Source organism: Sycon ciliatum, chromosome 1 (assembly GCF_964019385.1).
Source record: "Sycon ciliatum chromosome 1, ocSycCili1.1, whole genome shotgun sequence".
In the NCBI taxonomy this organism is placed as follows: Eukaryota; Metazoa; Porifera; class Calcarea; order Leucosolenida; family Sycettidae; genus Sycon; species Sycon ciliatum.
The window spans coordinates 25,587,778-25,606,898 of NC_088643.1; the positions used below are offsets into that span (position 1 = coordinate 25,587,778).

The 19,121-nt window shown below is 48.1% G+C and overlaps 1 protein-coding gene across 3 annotated transcripts; it reads right to left on the reverse strand.

The window, feature by feature from the left end:
* Positions 1 to 980: 980 nt before the first annotated feature.
* On the reverse strand, positions 981 to 18,714 carry LOC135820059 (centrosomal protein of 128 kDa-like). Of its 3 annotated transcripts, none has more exons than XM_065333371.1 (29): positions 18,219 to 18,714; positions 16,899 to 16,963; positions 16,343 to 16,415; positions 15,486 to 15,567; positions 14,378 to 14,441; positions 13,713 to 13,764; positions 13,386 to 13,460; positions 12,870 to 12,906; positions 12,595 to 12,637; positions 12,260 to 12,374; positions 11,963 to 12,037; positions 11,424 to 11,489; positions 11,059 to 11,280; positions 10,491 to 10,756; positions 10,059 to 10,107; positions 9,259 to 9,306; positions 8,901 to 8,972; positions 8,417 to 8,467; positions 7,899 to 7,973; positions 7,652 to 7,738; positions 7,339 to 7,398; positions 6,830 to 6,916; positions 6,465 to 6,562; positions 5,976 to 6,042; positions 5,473 to 5,522; positions 3,305 to 3,368; positions 2,739 to 2,816; positions 2,432 to 2,491; positions 981 to 1,598 (listed from the first exon to the last, which is right to left on the reverse strand). In XM_065333371.1, the coding sequence occupies exons 1-29, from the start codon at positions 18,528 to 18,530 to the stop codon at positions 1,503 to 1,505; spliced, it is 2,589 nt and encodes an 862-aa protein (XP_065189443.1). In that variant the 5' UTR covers positions 18,531 to 18,714; the 3' UTR covers positions 981 to 1,502. The 3 variants fall into 3 exon arrangements, 2 of the variants coding, with proteins under 2 accessions (XP_065189443.1, XP_065189438.1); XM_065333366.1 differs by having other exon boundaries at positions 13,713 to 13,770; XR_010554024.1 differs by lacking the exons at positions 981 to 1,598; positions 2,432 to 2,491; positions 2,739 to 2,816; positions 3,305 to 3,368; positions 6,465 to 6,562 and having other exon boundaries at positions 13,713 to 13,770.
* Positions 18,715 to 19,121: the final 407 nt, after the last annotated feature.

Here is a 19,121-nt window from a genome sequence, read left to right on the forward strand (position 1 = left end):
CAATGCTCCGCCGATATAGACTATCGGGGTTCACCGGCATTATATGCCCCCCCCCCCCCCCACACACCTTGACCTTGCCCTTGCCCATTGCATACGCAATGATAGCGAATGTCGGAAAGTTCAAGTGAGAACACGAGCGCAGAGCTTGGCATGTCGTTTCAGGTCTCCTGGTCGACGAAACGGGCGTCCACAGACACAGAGAAGAAGATCAGGAGCGGGCTGTGGCGGCGGAGTGCTACTCACAACTCGTCTCCAGCCGGGACGATCTTGGCAACTCTCAAGCCAGGTGGTCACGCCGAGGTCCGCCAGGTCAGTCGACACCACATCTCGCCACCTCTTCTTCGGGCCGTGACGAGGACGGGGGGGGGGGGGGGGGGGGCAGGCAGCTCGCCGAACAGCAATTGCTTCGGTGCGCGGGAGTCGTCCATCCTGCTGACATGACCCAGCCAATGAAGACGGTGGCGACGGATGATGCTGGTGATGTTAGGGTCAACACCGAATGAAGCCGCTAATGCGGCCGTTGTGATCCGATCATCCCACTGTTGACGACGGCCGATACCCACGATGGACCGAACACACTGATGGTGAAACGTGTTTAGCTTCTGGAGGTGGCCTGCCTTGGTGGTCCACGTCTCCGCACCATACAAGAGGGTCGTGAGGACGACAGCCTCATACACACGCCTCTTGCTGCGCAGCGACAGGGTCTTATTATCAAAGACGGGAGCTTTGAGGGCTCCGAACACAGCTGAGGCTTTCGCAAGGCGAGAGCGGACATCAGCACAGGCAAGACCATCCGAGGAGAGCACACTGCCAAGGTAGGTGAATTGTTCCACCACCTCAATCTTGTCTGCTCCGACAACAATGTCACGGCGATCAGCAGACTCACCCACAGCCATACCCTTGGTCTCCCCCCCCCCCCACACACACACGTCCACACACACATACACACACGTGACCCTCTCTTACAACACTATGGGACATGGTTGGAGATAGGACGCTATGGCTACATGTCACGTAATGTGATTGTAACCAATACCCACACTAAATAATTGGAGAATAGTTTTAAACAGTGTAAAGTGACCAGCACTGGTGTCTGTAAACCATACAGTCGGTACTACATCAAATAGTGGATGATTCATTTCAATAGGAACACTGATAATTGGGACTTTGGGGCTTCGCCAAAAATACCTGCAAAGTTGTATGTTGTTGAAAATGTTGTCAAATTCTCACCCCACGGTAAGCGGCAATGCTAGTATTTCATCCGGCTGAGTGTCACGTCTGGTAATAATGGAACGCTATGTCAAGGGTAGAAGTTTGTAAGGCAATTCATTGGCATGGTGACAATGTGCCACTAGAAAGTTGTCAATCTGTTCTGGCTTCACAGAGCAATACTCCAGTGAGGTTGTCAAGGCTGGCTATCAAGTCTTGGCTATTGATATCAAGTAAACGTGACAAAGGTAGGAAAGGGCGATAAGACCGTCGTTTTAAATTAGATTCTCATATCACGTTAAACCACGGCTGCTAGCGTCAGAAGCTTTCCGAAACTTCTCCCGCTGCTCTTTGAGCTGTAACTCCCGCTGCAGCCAGGCTAGCTTGCCCTGAATAGAGAGTAACAACACAATGGGAAACAATCGAAGACCAATGCACTGTAAGTATGGACATATTGGACAACCAATAGCTATGCAAACACCATCATCATGACATCATACATCATCACCATGACATCATCCCACAGCAACGGTGTATTCATGTACTCATGAAAGATGTTCCAGGACAATCGAGGTGTGTGCGGCATACAATTACAGAGAAGACACGTGTGTGTGTGTGTGTGTGTGTGTGTGTGTGTGTGTGTGTGTGTGTGTGTGTGTGTGCGTGTGTGTGTACAGCTACGCGTGCCCTACCCGTAAGCCAACAGCCAGGAAGCTGTCACTGCGATCAGTGCGACAGATGGTTCCGGAGCAAGGGTGGATTTGCCCGACACAAGTGCTCGCCAGCAACATCACCAGCAGAGGCATCTTCTGACACACTTGAGTCACCGGTCACAAACAATATGTCCTGTGAACGCTGCAGCTTCCACTGCGCCCGCTGCAACCGCTGTGTGCTATCGCGCCAAGGCATGAAACGTCACAAGTGCAGCCGTGGCTCGGCCAGAGCAACCGACACAGACCGTAGCTCCTTCTGCATCGTTTGCAATTGCGGTCGGCGTTTCAGTAGACCACAGGACCTATCCCGTCATCGCCCCTACTGTTCCGAACCTGCTCAACCCCCCATGGGGTCCGCATAGCCAGAACATGGCAGCGCGTCCAAGGTCCAAGGTGTGTGTGTGTGTGTGTGTGTGTGTGTGTGTGTGTGCGGCATACGGAGAAGACATGTGTGCATATTTACTAGCTGTGGTTCAAAGTATGAGAAACCTATGTTACATAGCACTTACCAATATCGCAGAGACCCATTTCCGGGCGTCTGTCTCCATACCCGATGTGTCGGGTAGAATCTATACAGAAGAGGAGCAAAACAAAATGTTTGTATTTTAATGCCCGAATGAAGTTTTGCAATAGAGCCACTGTTCAATAACTCCGACGCTGTTCCACAACAATATTTGTATCGGCAAAGGAATGAAGCTCCTGCAGCCCCCCCCCCCCCCTCCTCCTCAGCCTTGTCACATAATTGAATTTAATTTCCCCAGGGGAAATACCCAGTGCATTTTCCTCCCATGACCACCATGAGAACGGTGTGCTCACCGGCTTAGGTAAGGCAGAGTGCTCTGTGACTTGTGTGATCAGTGAGTCCACCTCTCCTGCCACTGCTCTCAAGATTGTCTGTACACAGTGAGGGCAGCCAAAACAGCAGAAGCAACTATCGTGAGAATAGAGATTTGAAACAACAACAGCAACACATCCACTGAGCACAAGGCAAGATGCAGACATCAAACTTGAGGTTCAGTGCAAATAACCACTTATAGGCCTGAGCAATAAAGCCACAAGTACATCTGTATGAGGCAGTCGGCATGCTAGTGTGCAGTTCACAAGCGCTTAGGTCACTCACATGATTATGATGTATGACAAGTTTTGTTCACAATAACTTTCATTCAAAGCCATATGGATAGTCTTTCGTTTGGCATGTTTCTTTCAGGACTGATTGTCAATGCACACCTTACATTCATACTTCACCAGTACATAGTTGAGTGCGTAGTTTCTGGTTTGAGTGTATTGATAGTGCTAGAGCTATGCAGTGCCCCGAGTGCTGTTAGATTCACATGCCTGTCCGTCATCATTCAAGTGTAGCATTCGTATCTCTTTTCGCTCACCTCCTGGTCTTGAAGGATCTGCTCGCCGAGTCGCCGCGATGCAGAAAGCTGCGACTGTACATCCCTAGTGCAAACACACAGCGGCCAATGTATACATTGCATGAGCAAATAAATGCAGGAGCAACCATGAGCATGGGAGCAGGCAGGGAAACATGACACACATCTCACAGGCTGGAGAAGCAGTCCTGACTATCGGTGGCTGATGCTCAAATTAGAGTATTTTTCGTGCAAGCACTAGCTGTGCTCGCACCGGGGGCATATCGCATCATGCACTAGCTGTGCTCGCACCGGGGGCATATCGCATCATGCACTAGCTGTGCTCGCACCGGGGGCATATCGCATCATGCACTAGCTGTGCTCGCACCGGGGGCATATCGCATCATGCACTAGCTGTGCTCGCACCGGGGGCATATCGCATCATGCACTAGCTGTGCTCGCACCGGGGGCATATCGCATCATGCACTAGCTGTGCTCGCACCGGGGGCATATCGCATCATGCACTAGCTGTGCTCGCACCGGGGGCATATCGCATCATGCACTAGCTGTGCTCGCACCGGGGGCATATCGCATCATGCACTAGCTGTGCTCGCACCGGGGGCATATCGCATCATGCACTAGCTGTGCTCGCACCGGGGGCATATCGCATCATGCACTAGCTGTGCTCGCACCGGGGGCATATCGCATCATGCACTAGCTGTGCTCGCACCGGGGGCATATCGCATCATGCACTAGCTGTGCTCGCACCGGGGGCATATCGCATCATGCAGTAACTGTGCTCACACCGGGGGCATATCGCATCATGCACTAACTGTGCTCACACCGGGGGCATATCGCATCATGCACTAACTGTGCTCACACCGGGGGCATATCGCATCATGCACTAGCTGTGCTCACACCGGGGGCATATCGCATCATGCACTAACTGTGCTCACACCGGGGGCATATCGCATCATGCACTAACTGTGCTCACACCGGGGGCATATCGCATCATGCACTGTAACTGTGCTCACACCGGGGGCATATCGCATCATGCACTAACAGTGCTCACACCGGGGGCATATCGCATCATGCACTGTAACTGTGCTCACACCGGGGGCATATCGCATCATGCACTAACAGTGCTCACACCGGGGGCATATCGCATCATGCACTGTAACTGTGCTCACACCGGGGGCATATCGCATCATGCAGTATTGCAAACTACTGTAAACTGCCCAATATTCGTGTCACTAAATTTTAGCGATTTCTTAGAACCAGCCAGTTTGCGATGGCAAAAGTTCGTGAAGCACTGGGGCCATTTACATACACCCACTGTTGAAGTTAGATTTCACAATGGTTAATATCCACGTTACGCTCTTCTCGCGAAAATAGCGAACATTAATCCGTCGCAAATACAATATTAGGCCGTTTACAGTATGGAAAGGTAACGTGTACCTGTAATCCCTACACTGGTGATGTTTTGAGGGTTGGCAAGATACTGTCAATCAACACATTTTGGCTGGTGAGAAACTTTGGCCAATCTCGAAATGAAACTTTTGGTCGTCCTCAAACTTTGGCCGATTGGGGTTTTCAAAAGAGAGATCGATTGGTAGTTGTTGCTCTCACATGTAGCCATGGCTCAATCATGCATCATTTGACTCTATGACAAACTTTGGCCGGCTGGCACCAAGTGGCGAAATCAGCGAAACTAAATCGCCAGCGAAAATTAGTTGATTTACAGTATCCTGATATGTGTAACATGCGGTGCACATACAATGTAGACTGCCAAAAATGACGGCTTTGAGCAACAAAGCCAAGTTGGCCCACACATGCACACGTTGTCCACGCGTCCATCGTGCAGCACGTGATGATAAAAAATAATTTCCATAAATGGTGGAAGGAAATAATAAAATCTTCCAGTATATTCTTCATGGCACCTGGGCTTTGGTATTGGCTTTGCACAAGTTGTCAGGCAACTGCGCTGCTAAGGTAATCCCCATGTATCTCTCTTCTGTAGTTGAACACAATCAGTATATCGGGTCAGCTAGCTGCCTAATGCCCAGGAGAAACTGCTGACCCATTCCCTTCAACCTCCTTTCTCCGGCTCTCATGCAGTATCCTCGTTTTAAGGGAGCTTCATTGCATGCCATCCAAATCAATTCCATGAACACATCCATTGTGCTACTCACTTCAGTGTTTGACCATCCGAAGTGATACATCTCTCCTTTAGTTGAGAGATCTAGAGGAAGACGCGTGCACGCGCGCACACACACACACACACCAAGAAGGAGGGAAGTACACAGAGGATGAGAGAGAGGACAAGAAGGAGGAGGAGGAAGACAGAGAGATAGAGAGGCAGAGAGAGAAGAAGAACCAAATCAAAGAAAGAGGTAGAGAGCAAGTGAGTGCATAAACCCCAAAACTACACCTTCAATTATACCTGCAGGATAGCTCCTCCCCCCCCCCCCTCTCTCCTCGTGATCCTGGCATAGGAATTCAATCAGCAAGTCCACGTCCCCCTTTCCCAACATGTTGGATGGTGTTTGTGCACTGACCTATGCAGGGCTTTAGCAAGTAAGCCATAAAAAATGCAGTTCAAAATGACATTTTAGACAACAGTCCTTTCCATGCATTAGTATCTCTGCATTCCCCTAGAACAATTATTGTGATATATTGACGTTGACTTCCATACCTTCTCCTTGTATGCTTCTCTCTGTTGTGTCACCTTCCGCTTGAAAGTGTCTAATTCTTTTTCAAGCCTGCACCCAAGCAACACAGAAAGGGTCAATATGGATGACGCTAAAGACCTGCCTCAGGGATTACCTTACTACCAACGACTCCAACAAGCACGGAGTGAGTCAGATAGAACAAATGAAAACAAAACAAAACCTTATGCCTTGTACACAAAACGCGAAGACAGTGATTTACTTGAGTTATAAAGAACATCAGAGTTGCAGACAACACCACTATAAATTATAATCACCACATAACACAAAAATTAAAACTCCTGCGAGTACACAGTGTTACTAGTATGTTGTGTGGTGATGTCTGCAACTCTGATACCCATTACAGCTCTAAATACTAGTAAATAGGCTTGCATCCTGGTAAAAATGGCGTTCGAACACGGAGGAGTACCACGGGAAACTAGAAAAATAGAAAAAGGAGAATGCACTCAGCTTACTCGACACAGCGGCGCTGCATACGAATGTGTTCACCGGAGGCGAGCCTCTTCTCCGCGTTCAGCTCGTCCAGCCTGGCTTTATCACTGCTGACATTACCCTGAATGTACAAGCATGCACGTACATGGATGCGTGTTCACGCACAAGACTTGCCGGCTTAGTCAGGTCATTACAACCATCATGCTTAGAGTAGGGGGCTGTGCTGGTGGTAATGAAGACATGTGCATATAAAAGAGAAAAAGGTCAATTAGTACAGAAGGTGAACATTTTATCTCCTCTGTGTTTGGGCCAAAACCTGGAGAAAGGAAGGATGCCAGAAGGGAATTAGATTCGATAAAAAGTATCTTAAAATATCGCACTATGGTACCTTTTGTTGATCAATGATTTGTGAAAGTTCTTTCAGCTGCTGATGCTGTCTCTGGGTCATTGCCTCCATACGCTGATCTGCACTTGCCTGCACGGACAGCAGTGAGCAGAGAAACAGCAGAATATCCAGTCACACATGATTCACAGCATGATCAACAGGGCCGGCGTACAGTGTGCCTACTAGCCTGAGCTCTTTGGTGGAAATCCTACACTTACACTTTGCTGCTTTTTTTGTCTTGCAACATGGCTGTCCACCGTGACCCTCAGGGGCGTCGGAAGGTAATTTAGGGTGGCACGGTCCGCCATCTGAGGCACAATTTACTTGGTGGGTGCAGGTCGCTTTGCTGAATTTTCTTTCGAAATTTGGAGCTCAAATCGTTGCAGTTTTTTTTCGTTTTACGGGGCAAAGAGTGGTACGGTCAATACCTTAGTGACTGTAGCGTGTCTGACGCCCCTGACCCTGCACTACTTATGGCTGATGTGAAGTGTGAGAAAGAATGCTACACTTACACTTTGCTGCTTCAGCTGCGTCATCAATGCCTCCACTTGCTTCTGGTGTTGCAGCTGAAACTATAATTATGGCACAAACAGCAAAAACGAGAACGAAAGGAAAATAGAGGAAAAACACCACATATCTGACATCATTATGTGCTTCGGATATACATGACAATGCCGTTTGCACCAAACAGATGTTCCACAGAGAAGCCTGCGAGTGCTCATGTCAAGGCTGAACTTCGATTATTGGCAGCTTCCAGCAAGGCACACACACTACTGACACCGACATGATAGTGCCCTATACACTGGGAAGAGTGAATTCACTGACCTCTTTACTTGTCCTCTTGAGCCGCTCAATCTCCTCTCGCATCACACCTTCACGGTGTACACATGTTTTCAGTTGCTGCTGGAGCTCCTAGGCAATACATAGTGACCGGCATGGGCAGAAAAATGATTAGTACCGGTAACAAAGCCTTTTGTAGTTGTACACAGTCATGTCACAGTGTACACACAGTCAGGGTGCTGAAGCAATTCAAAGACCATCGACCATGCAGCATTCAAGTCTGTCTCCTCACCTTTTCCTTCTCACGTATTCTGCCGAGCTTGGACGTTAGTTTTTCTGTGAGTGATGAGGAATGGCCGTGTTGAGTCTAAAAAAGCATGGGAAGAACAGCAACAATGCGAGATACACTAGTGGTTGGCATGTGAGTCTGACTCAAAGACCAGACTAGTGTCATGACCAAGCCCTTTAAGCTGCATGCAATACTGACATGCTAGATATTCTAACGAAGAGCACGGCAGTAAGCGGAACACACTCTGCCCGGTGTGCAATTTCGTGGTACATGTACTCAAAAAGGTACTTTGAAGAACTGCGGTAGTAATGCTTGCGACGAGTGTGGCAGCAGATGACCAGATGGAAGGACAACGTGAATAGTACAGCACGCACACATGCACACACGCACACACACATGCCCATCGCTGGAGCGATGATAGTGAACAGCTATGTTAGACATACTTTTCTTTCGAAGTAGCAACACACACACACACGCACACACGCACACATACACAAAATTGACGGTCAGCCTCTACTCACCTTGTAATGCCGGAGTGCCTCTTGGCCCTCGGCCCTGAGAGCGTCCAGTTCCTGAACATGGCAATAGGACACATACACTATGGCAGTTCAACTTACATGTATGTATGTAACATTGGAATGGGTATGGATATGTCAGAGAGTAGCATAGGTAGAACATCATGCAGTACAGTGCAGTACTGTGCAGACCAGTGAGGTGCGGCGGACGTACCAGAGTCCCTTAGTCCAAGCATCAAACATGAATATGATGCACTACATTCTAAAGCCGTGCCGCATAAGGACAAGCCTGCACAGACTGCCAGTTGAATATGTATGCAGTACAATGTAGTGTGGTGCAACATGTACTTCAAGGCAGCGCATGTTTATGCTGGCATTGTGCCAGGGTACTACAACACCCATGGCACCCACTACATACACTACCCCGCATAGTACCAGGGCACATCGCATTCCCAGTATGAACTGCATAGGCAAACAGACTAATGCGCACCTTTTGCAGCTCCATTCGATCCTCTTCTGTGGTCGTATATCTTGCTGTCCATGTTGACAGTTCAGACTGCAGCTGTGGCAGAGGGCACATTGCAATAGGCTGAATACACAGGGTGAGTATGAAAAGTTGATGCAGTGATTGAATTCATCCGTGAACATCATCAGCAGCATTTAGATCAGTAGGAACATGAAAAGCAGGTCTGGGCATGTGTGTGTGTGGGGGGGGGGGGGGTACAGTTTTATGCTACATCCCCTCACATAATGCCCCAAAGTTTTGATTCAGGATCATTATGTTGTTGCACTGGCTTCACCAGCAGTTAACCAACAAAGTACTTGTGACTTCTACACCATCATCCTACCTGTGCCTTTTCTAGTTCACGTTGCTCAGTCAGTTGCTGGAGTCGTTGCTGCAGCAGTCAACACATGTGATGCAATAGAGAGACTGTGAGAGAATCACAGCAAGGTTTGCTAGACTGCGCCGCTATGCAGCACGGCAACGTTACATGCCAATATAGGTGTTCATTTCAACACGGCAAAGGCATGCATGATGATCCAAGGACCAAAATATAATCTACACTGATACACTGGCCTTCAGCAGCATGTTAGTACTCTCTGTGCCACTATATTCTTTTGCTCACTGAGCAATACAATCTTTCCATTTTCTTTCTTCTGTTTTCTTTTTCAATTTAATCCTCCCTACCCAATATCCCTTTGGTGCGTCCATGGAGCTATGAAGCCGAGACCTCTGGTCGGCGGAGCTTAATGGGCCCCACCACCACACTCCATCATTCAGCCCAGTGTCTGGAGATAAGTGGATTTTGTAGAAAGAAAAAAAACTAGGCTGGGCTTCTAGGTCACTCATAGGTCACTCCTGGGTAAGGTGAGGTAAGGAAAGGTAAAGGTAGCCCATAATCAACTCTGCTAGTAGAGGCAGGAGGTGGTAGAGACCTCTTCTTTCAATGAGATCAACATGGCAAGGGTAGTGCCCATCTCAGCTGTCACTCTCGCACCAACTGCCGAAAAATTGCCTTTGATACACACATGCAGGTGAGTGTAATTGTACTGGTATCCCGTAAAGGTAATGTGGCGAGCTGAAGTTGATATGAAGGAGACACAAAAGGGTTGAGGTGTTTACAAATCAGGGACAGTGCCACCTTACCTGCATGGCCTGTTTCTGTTCAGACTCTGCCTGCAGGCGTGCTTTGTACCTGGTCAGAAAGTAAACGAGAATAGAAACGTTAGCATCCGGTAGCATCACAACAGACAGAAATAACCGTCCACTCTCCCCTTTCAGGGAATAGATATCAGAGCTAACCTGACAGCTTACTGGTGATGGTCATCGGCCAGAAGGTTTGACATGGCACAAGCTGTTTCTGTTGCTGTGCCGGTGGGGCAAAGAGTGAGCAGTTACAGAAGACGGCAAGTGGCTTGGTTAGGGAGAACTTCTTGGCACTAACTTAACACCCATTGACACCCGTTGACATGAATTTTGCTGAAGAGGGCTATGAAGCTACAATACGGTGCATGTCAATTTTAAAAGACGCAAGCTAGAGGACAGCGAGCTGACATCAAGGTGATAGCACTGTCTTACTTCTGCATCAGCTGCACAGCCTTGTCTTTCTCCTTGCCACTGACTTCAGCATCGTGGTGTGATGCGGCCAGGGAGCGCCGCAGCTCACCCTGTAACTGCTCATTGCCAGAGCGCAGTGTCCTGGCATCTTCCTCGAAGTGCTGGAGGCGAGATATTAGCTCGGCGTTCACTCGCTCACTTTCTCGCAGCGCCGCAGTCACGCCCTGCTCATCGCGTGTCGACCGGAGCGTTTCTTGCTTCTGCATTTCGGCTTTCATCAGCTCAACCTGCAAAGCACACAGATGCCGGGTAGATAACGACTTTTACGACTACACCCTGGACACAGGCTTCATACACAGGACAGTATACTGTACAGCAATGTACCTGATCTGTAACAGGAAAATAGGACCTAAACTCTAAACTCTATATCTCTGACTCAAGACAAGCCCTGGCCAAGTTCATAGTACACAGCAGCAAAGGGTTTGCTGCCGGTACCTAAACTGGGTGCCCAGACAAGGGTAAAGAGTTGGCCAAGCCACTGTGGAATGGCAATGTTAACAGCAGGACCAGTGGTCAAGACAGTACCAACCTGCATTGTAAGACGATCCCGCTCCCGCTCCATGTCCCCGATCTTCTCCTGCAGCTTCAGCACGTGGGCAAGAGTGCTGCTACGCTGCTCCTCCTGTCCTGTGATACGTCGCTGCAGCTGATCTAGTCGCTCTAACACCGCACTCTTCTCCTCGGCTTGCCTACGCAAGGACACGTCAAGACTGTCGAGTCGACCGGCCAAGCGCTCCGTGGAATCCAGTGTCTGAAAGTCACAGATCATTGCGATCGAGAAATGATACCGAAATTAGATGATGGCACAATGGGAATCCTGGTAGCTAAGTACATGTTCTATGATGTATGCTATCTACATGCCTGCGTCTCCCAATGTGCGAATGACTGACATACCTGCCTGTGCTGAGACTGGCCAGCACGTTCTTGGCCACTCTTGATCTCCTCTCTCAGGCGAGTCACCTGGCATTTACACATACACATCATTACATGCAGAGCATGTTATGAGCATGTTATGAGCATGGCAGCTGAAAAGTGATAGCAATACACCCTGGCTTCTCAATATACACAGGCCAGTCACATGGTTCCCAAACTCCACACTGGCATTGTAAAACAGAAAAAAATATTCAAGTTGCGCAACGCGACAGCAACTGGAAGTGGAACCTTCAGGCTTCAAGGAAATGAGAACATGTACGTAGATAGTAGGTAGCTAGCTCTCTTTACAGATAGATAGCTAGGTAGAGAGATACATAGATAGAGATAGAGAGAGAGATAGATAGCGAGAGAGAGAGAGAGAGAGAGAGAGAGAATGATTGTGTGTTTTCAATGCCCAGGCACTGTGTGCCAATAGAGGTTTTCTTCGTCGATTCACGGTTGACTAGTGAACATGCACTGACCTGTGGTCAACATTTTTAAAACAATACAACCTCACTCACCTCTTGAAGGAGAACATCCTGCTTACTAGGTGCATGCTGTAAACCGGTGAGGCTTTGCTGTAGAGATGTCAGAGCCTGCAGTAACACAATACATGGAAATTGAATGTTCCTGGCCCAGCATCTCATACTAGACATACAATGTGCAGGCATCTCGCAAACATGTACCAGTCTGCAACTAGACAGTCATAGTTACCTCAGTGTGCACGCATACGCTACGAAACCCAAAATTCCACCCGGTACCCACACAGAAAGAGTGTGTGTGCTCACCAGTGATCCCGGCCACAGAATTCAACTGACCTGTTGATGCTTGGATTCCAGGTTGTTCATCTGTTGATGCAATGTGGACATGTGCTGATCAAGACCAGATGGTACAGGACCTTTTCCCTGACCTTGTTCCAAGCGCTGAAGATCGCTAAACAACACACAAGATAACAACACACTCCTAATTCGGTGTTGTATGGACAAAATCAATCTCTCCTGCAGCTGCCCACAACCCAAAGAACAAGTGAACAAGTTCATAGCAGAACTCCTGGCAATCATTGCGGGCGTTGATGTGTGTGTGTGTGTGTGTGTGTGTGTGTGTGTGTGTGTGTGTGTGTGTGTGTGTGTGTGTGTGTGTGTGTGTGTCTTACCCTCGCAGTGTGTCAAGCTTGTTATGAAGATGTGCCGATGACACTGGAATTTCAAACCACGCATCAACACACACACACACACACACACACACACACACACACACACACACACACACACACACACACACATAGCAGACACACACACACACAATGTGCCATCGATTCATGCACACATACAATCAATACAGCCACTGCACCAGTCCGTCACAATATACGCACAAGGAAACAGGTCCAGAGAACACCACTAAATGTGCATGTACGTGTACAAAACTGACCTGCTTCTTCACGATCCCGTTGTGACGTTAGCCGTCCCTGATCACAGAAAACACAACTAGTCAAAGTCAAGCCTGCTCTACTCTCTATTGTTATGATGCTCTGTGCGGGACACACTGTTGTCGCTTTGCACTAGACAGCGGTCAGACAACGAAGAAATGGGGGGGGGGGGGGGGGGAGGGGTCAGCTTCCTAGCCTTGCCCATTCTTATTTTCATGTACACCAGTCTATATTAGTATATAACGGTATGCGTTGCTACCTTTGCACCATGGCCGATAGCTCGGCTCATTTAAAGCTCATAGCTGTACAGATGAGGCATATATGGCCGAAACAACTTGCTACGTTCTTCGGCACCTGAGAGTACTTTAGAACAAACCGCCTCCAGAGCTGCTTGCATCCCCCCCCCCTCCCCCTACTTCCTACTTTACAGTAAACCCTAGAACAACAACTTCTCCTAGGAACAAACAATGGCAACCCACGTGAAACATGGCAAGTTCATCAACAGTCCCAGCTCTTACATCAATTCTAGACAGACTCTCTGACAGGCCGTGTAACTTATCGCCATAGCGACCATCATTGGAGTGAGGTTGTGCCTAAGATATCGCAGAACAAACAGAAACAATGCAGAAGAAAAGAGTTTGTATAAAAAAAGCCACGGAGAAAAGAGCTTCGATAAAGATTTGCAGTGTAAAGTGTTGAAAAAGAGTGATTCTCCACTCTGAACGGAATCTTCACTTCAGAAAGTCTAGGGACTATTATCACCAGTTGCATGTATAGTAAGAAATACGGTATAAGCAATCAGCTAAGGGTGTACAACTACGGTTACTGTGTACTACAAAACTTACTGCAGCGGGAACTGGTGCTGGTGGGTAGGACACAACAGGTGGAGGAGCTTGACTGTGCCTTAGACATGGAGACAAATCAGCAGAAAGCAGTTTTTTGTCAAAGCGGTTTGAATAGAGTGTCCGCCACTGTGGACAATATACTGTAGCAGACATGGAAATCTAGTCGATTGACCGGGGCCGGCGCCCTCACGGCCTCAGCGCGTACAGAACGCTGCGTGCAGTGCACAATCATTTTGATCCGATGCGACCAGCGGGCTGCAGGGCATAAATGCATGTGTGTGTATCGCTTATCCACGGCTGCATGGCCAGCGCCCTGGGGCCGCTAGACGTGCAACCGGATTTTCATGTCCACGACAGTACTATCAGTCAGCATGACAGTCACCAATGTCTCACCATGCCTCGCATTATTACTCTGGGCCTCGGCACATGCAAGCACATGCACAACATATACCGTGAAACCTGTCTAAGCCCACTGCTCAAGGGACCTTACAAATGTGGTCACTGTGTACAGGTGGTCTTCCTATCCACGCTATTTTGACTGGAAATAACACCTAGTCTTAGTTGTAGTGGTCCTCTAGGACAGGTGGCTGCCTTATCAGAGTGGTCACGTCGACAGGTCTACTGTATTGATGGGCTAGAACCTTACTTGTTCACGGGAGACTTACCTGAGTGGATCCATACTCAAGTGTCGCAGTGTCCGTCCCTGCTGCTGCAGCTCGCGTCTCAACTCTGTACGGCACAATGATTCCAGTCAATGGAATACAAGTCAAACAAACGAGTTAAACAACTCCTCTGAGAAATCATACACACACTGCCAGGAGCTTCACTAACTAACCAGACAACATTGAAGAACACACTGAACTCACCCACTGCTAGTGTGTTTCAATGCCAGTCAGTGCTGACAGTAGCTGCGAGTCTCCGCAGGCAAACATGACCAGAATTCCACTTTGCACTGATCTAACTACACTGCACCCAAGCCTAGGAGAATATACCACTTCCCTTGTCACACATCTGCATAATCAATACAGCTAGTAATGCGTGCAACATGACAAACGCACACACATTCAATAATGGTAGTTGAGATGCTAATTTACCGTTAAAGGCGCAACAACACACAAGTCAAGATCAAAAGACCCTTGAAAAACCATGTGCCGGGACATTGGCGCTAAAGACTCAATGATGTTGCGCGAAGTCAGTTCAGCAGGGCCCTATTCTAACAATGAGGAAAGCCTCCCGGGTAGAGTATGAAAGCTAATACCGGTACATGTACAATGTACTACAGTTATGACCAGTGTAGCCCAACACATGCCAGAAGGGATCACTCTGCAAAGGGTGCAGGCTTTGCATCCATGCATAACTTACACAGTACAACATACAACTACACGTATCATCAACCCAATGTTCCTACTCAGCGCAAACGTGTTACACATTTGAGAATCACCTGATAAACGGTGCTGCCCTGAATGCTCGAACTCCTTTCCTTGTGCATACCCAATCTATGATATTGTGGCCCATTTAGAATCCAAGCAAGTTTGTTGTACAGGGTATACGTGGAATATCACATTGCCAAAGTCCAATCACTGCGCAGTCTCATACAGGGCCAGATTTCTATCACTACAACAGTAGTCAAATGAGATTGCATTACATCGGTCACTCGTCCCGCATGGCATAATGAGGGAGTCTATTGGCGAGACAACATTATCATTGTGCTGAGCGTAATAGGGCACCCCAAACTTATGGTGCAGCGGCTACACAGAGTTTATAAGCATTTACCGTCCTGCTGGCGTAGTGATTGGCCAAGCATCCCGGAGAGGGACTCCATTCCAGAGTTTGTGCTGCTGGCATATCCAGTCGTCTGTAGCCAAGCATACACAATAACGGTGTGTAGGTAAGTGGGTAGTGCAAGGAACAAGAATCTTGTAATGTTGATACAAAGACTCCTCCCCTCAGACACGTGCACTTCCTCTCTCTTTCTCTTCTCTTTGCCCCTCCCCCCCCCCTCCCATCTCAACATAAACACACAAAAGCCGACATTATACTGAGTTGGCTTGCTATCTAGACCGTGCTCTATCTGTGCTGTATACGCTACAGCAATCTGAGTCAACTGCACTTCATTGGAAGGGTATGTTTCAGGGGCGTAGCAGCCGCTCCGGCCGGTCCGGCTTTGGCCGGACCACTTTTTCGCCCGACCACCACAGTAAAACAATGCCAAAAGTGCCCAGAATGCAGGATTTTGCACCCTAATTTCAAAAAAATTACGGGGGGCAGATCCCCGAACCCCCCCCCCCTCCGGACCACCGCCAACGGCGGTGCTACGCGCCTGTGTTTATATCTAGGTCAGTTGATAGAGTGTAACAGGTGTACTTATGAAGTTATCCTTAGACATCCATACAGTATAATATACTATGTGCTCACTATTCGTATTTCCCGCTTCTTTACCATAGTGATCAGAACCCATCAGGTATAGAAGAGTGCATGCTCCAGAGGTTCATCACTCTTCATTCTACATCTTCCTTATTCCTATACTTCATTCTGCAATAATACTTTCTCTCATACAACAACCCGTCCTCTGAGAGTACCTTGGGGACTGTGTAGCCAGAGCAGCTAACACGAGTATCTGCCATTCTCACCTGAGATGGCCGGTCACCCGGACTTGTATCATAGCCGGAGCTTGACACCGGCCGCTCACGAAAGCGCACATTCCTGCTCAGTTTGGGCAAGAAAAGTACAAACAGACAGGCCAATCATCAGATTACGGGAATCATCAGATTACGGGAATCATCAGATTACAGATTGCAGATTGCAGGAAGCAGTAGCTTGCAAAGCTATGACAATGTACTGTGCGCAACATCAAAGCCATTAATAATATTTCTAAACCAGTGCTATACGATCCCCACCAGTCCGACCATTGCGGCTTGGAATTGGCTCAAGGACCAAATACTTCCCAAGTACTAGTAACATACTAGTAAGTATTGTGTGCAGTTTTTTTCTCTCTCAAAATGACGAGTGCGCTATTCCCAACGATCGATTGAAATATAGAAAAGGTTCGATCCAAGGGGATTAAAAGTTCTGCGGTCCGTACACAAAGGGTTAAGGACATCAGTCTATAACATCACATGCAGTAACATAACAATAGCAGCTGAACTCATGGTATCCCATGAAGTAATGTTAATGTCATTCACTAACGGCTGGCTGGTTTGGGATTGTGCCTTCCTTCGTCGGCGCTCCGAGGTGGAGAGTTGCGACTTCAGCTGCACAGCACACGAAAAATTATACTAGGAATTATTTGAATGAAGCCAAATACATACGTGGCACCAGATAAGATTTCAGAAGGGCTGACTAACTCGAATATAGAACAATATTGTTAAAGGTGGGCAGCAGTCAGACTGATCTTCACATATCCAGAGAAGTCACCACCCGCCATGATCAAGGCACAGATACAGCTCCTTAAGCGATGGGAGGCAAGTATATCAGACCCACCACCGAGCGGTCCATGACCTAGAATCCCATTCACATGATCACTACATTCATGTTGCCGTCGTGCAAGACCACTGGTTCCAAATAAACTGTGGGTCAAAGCAGCTAGGGTAGGAAAAATACTTGTGCTTTCAAGCAGGATCTGAACCTTGTACCCCCCCCCCCTTCTCTCTCTCTCTCTCTCTCTCTCTCTCTCTCTCTCTCTCCTTCACCAGGCCCTCTGTTTCTCAGATATGATCCTTGGCCATGCCACAATGCTTGCCTGCCTGGATACACTGGTACAGAATAGACAACGGAAGGCAGTATTTCGCTACATGTGTGGTAAAGTAAAGTCTGATGTCAAGTAACAACTGCAGGGTTGTGCGGCCTGAGTAATGCTGGCACTGGGTTCCCATATAGGAACTTCGGTCACAGCTGCCCTATTCAGGACGTCGTATTTCGCTTGAAGCAGCTGTAACAGGAGACATTGATTAACGTCCGGCAAGATTGGGTAGAAACATTGCATGTTGCAGCAAGGAAACTTTGTTGCAATAGTCCAATAGTCCAATGCACGGAACACTGACATCTACAATGTAGTGTGGATTTACTGGTCTACTAGGAATGGTCAGTACTCAGCACATTGCAACGTGGTGTGAAATGCATGCGTTACCGTCTGTACTCGCCCAGACGGTATAGTCGGAGCGGTTATGGTATAACCATGATAGCTGAGGCAGCAGGGCCAAGCCACATCATCATGTTTCACACTCAATTAAATCAATCATAGCAGAAACGTCCGTGAACTTCTGTCATCCACATGCATCAGAGGGCACGCACGTTTACGTAGATATATATTACCAAATTAGTTCAATGTCAATACAGTAATTCCCGCTCTTTTCCTCATTTTTGATTCAATGGATTTGGGCATTACCGGTACTAGTACTGCATGGGGTCAAGTACATGATTGTACAATGACAATGTACTAGATTTCACGAAAATCATGTATTATGCAACTGTGCACCTCGAGCATAGCATTATTATAAGCCCAGTTACCTCTCTGATCTCGCCCTCCTGGTCATTGGCCAGCTCCTGTAGCTCTCTGGACAGAGCGTCCACGTCGTTCACAGCGCGATTGCAGTCGCGCAGTGAGGACGTTAGCTGTCGTATCTGTCGAGCTGCTTGAGGCGTTCTAGCGTGCAGTATCGTGTGCGCAGCTTCGGGCTGGCCCTGTGCTGGCGGAGCGGCTGATGGTTGCGAAGAGGAAGCAGGGTGATGTCCATACTCACGATGGTGCGTTGCAGGAGGAGTACGGCCATGACCGGCGGTGTGATGCAAGTCAGAGAGACCAAGACGTGATGTCTCCATATTCTGTCACAGCTAGAAACCTAGTATTGGCACATGAGTCCCCCTCGCTACATACGATCACCTAACTGATACTGGTGCCTAGTGGTGGATACAACTGGAATTACCTACGGCGATACGGAGCCCATGGAGATAATACTTCCCTAAATAATTCCAGCGCTAGATGATCGGTAAAACAGCGAAATAATTATTTTCCACACCCCTAGCCCCTAGCCCTTTATAAAATGCGTTTTTAGATTATCCTTTGCCTTTGGCTTTGGATGCACTCTACTGCATGCAGTCTGCTTACACTCATCGAGTCGATCTTGTGGCGCACACACTGAACACATCTTTTTGATATCTAGACATTGTATATCTGTGGAGATTTGAAAACAGCTGCGCGCGCGCCCGTAGTCACGTGCACATAGCCAACGACGACGTGATTCTCTCAATCTGACAATCATGTAGATCTTGTAGTACTACCTTTTGAGTCATAAAGCAGAATAAAGCCAGGCCCAGAAGGTGGTGTCACCATGTTACTGGCTGTAGACTAGTGTAGTGTTAGTTGACAAAAGAACTCAACCAACTATAAAAAGTAAAACCTCGCTCAGTCTT

Coding starts and splice junctions, on each gene's coding strand:
- LOC135820059 (XM_065333366.1), bottom strand. CDS start 18,530: ATGGAGACATCACGTCTTGGTCTCTCTGACTTGCATCACACCGCCGGT. Junction 10,757..11,058: donor GGGATCGTCTTACAATGCAG/GTTGGTACTGTC, acceptor TGTGCTTTGCAG/GTTGAGCTGATGAAAGCCGA. Junction 6,043..6,464: donor ATGCAGCGCCGCTGTGTCGA/GTAAGCTGAGTG, acceptor GCTTGGGTGCAG/GCTTGAAAAAGAATTAGACA.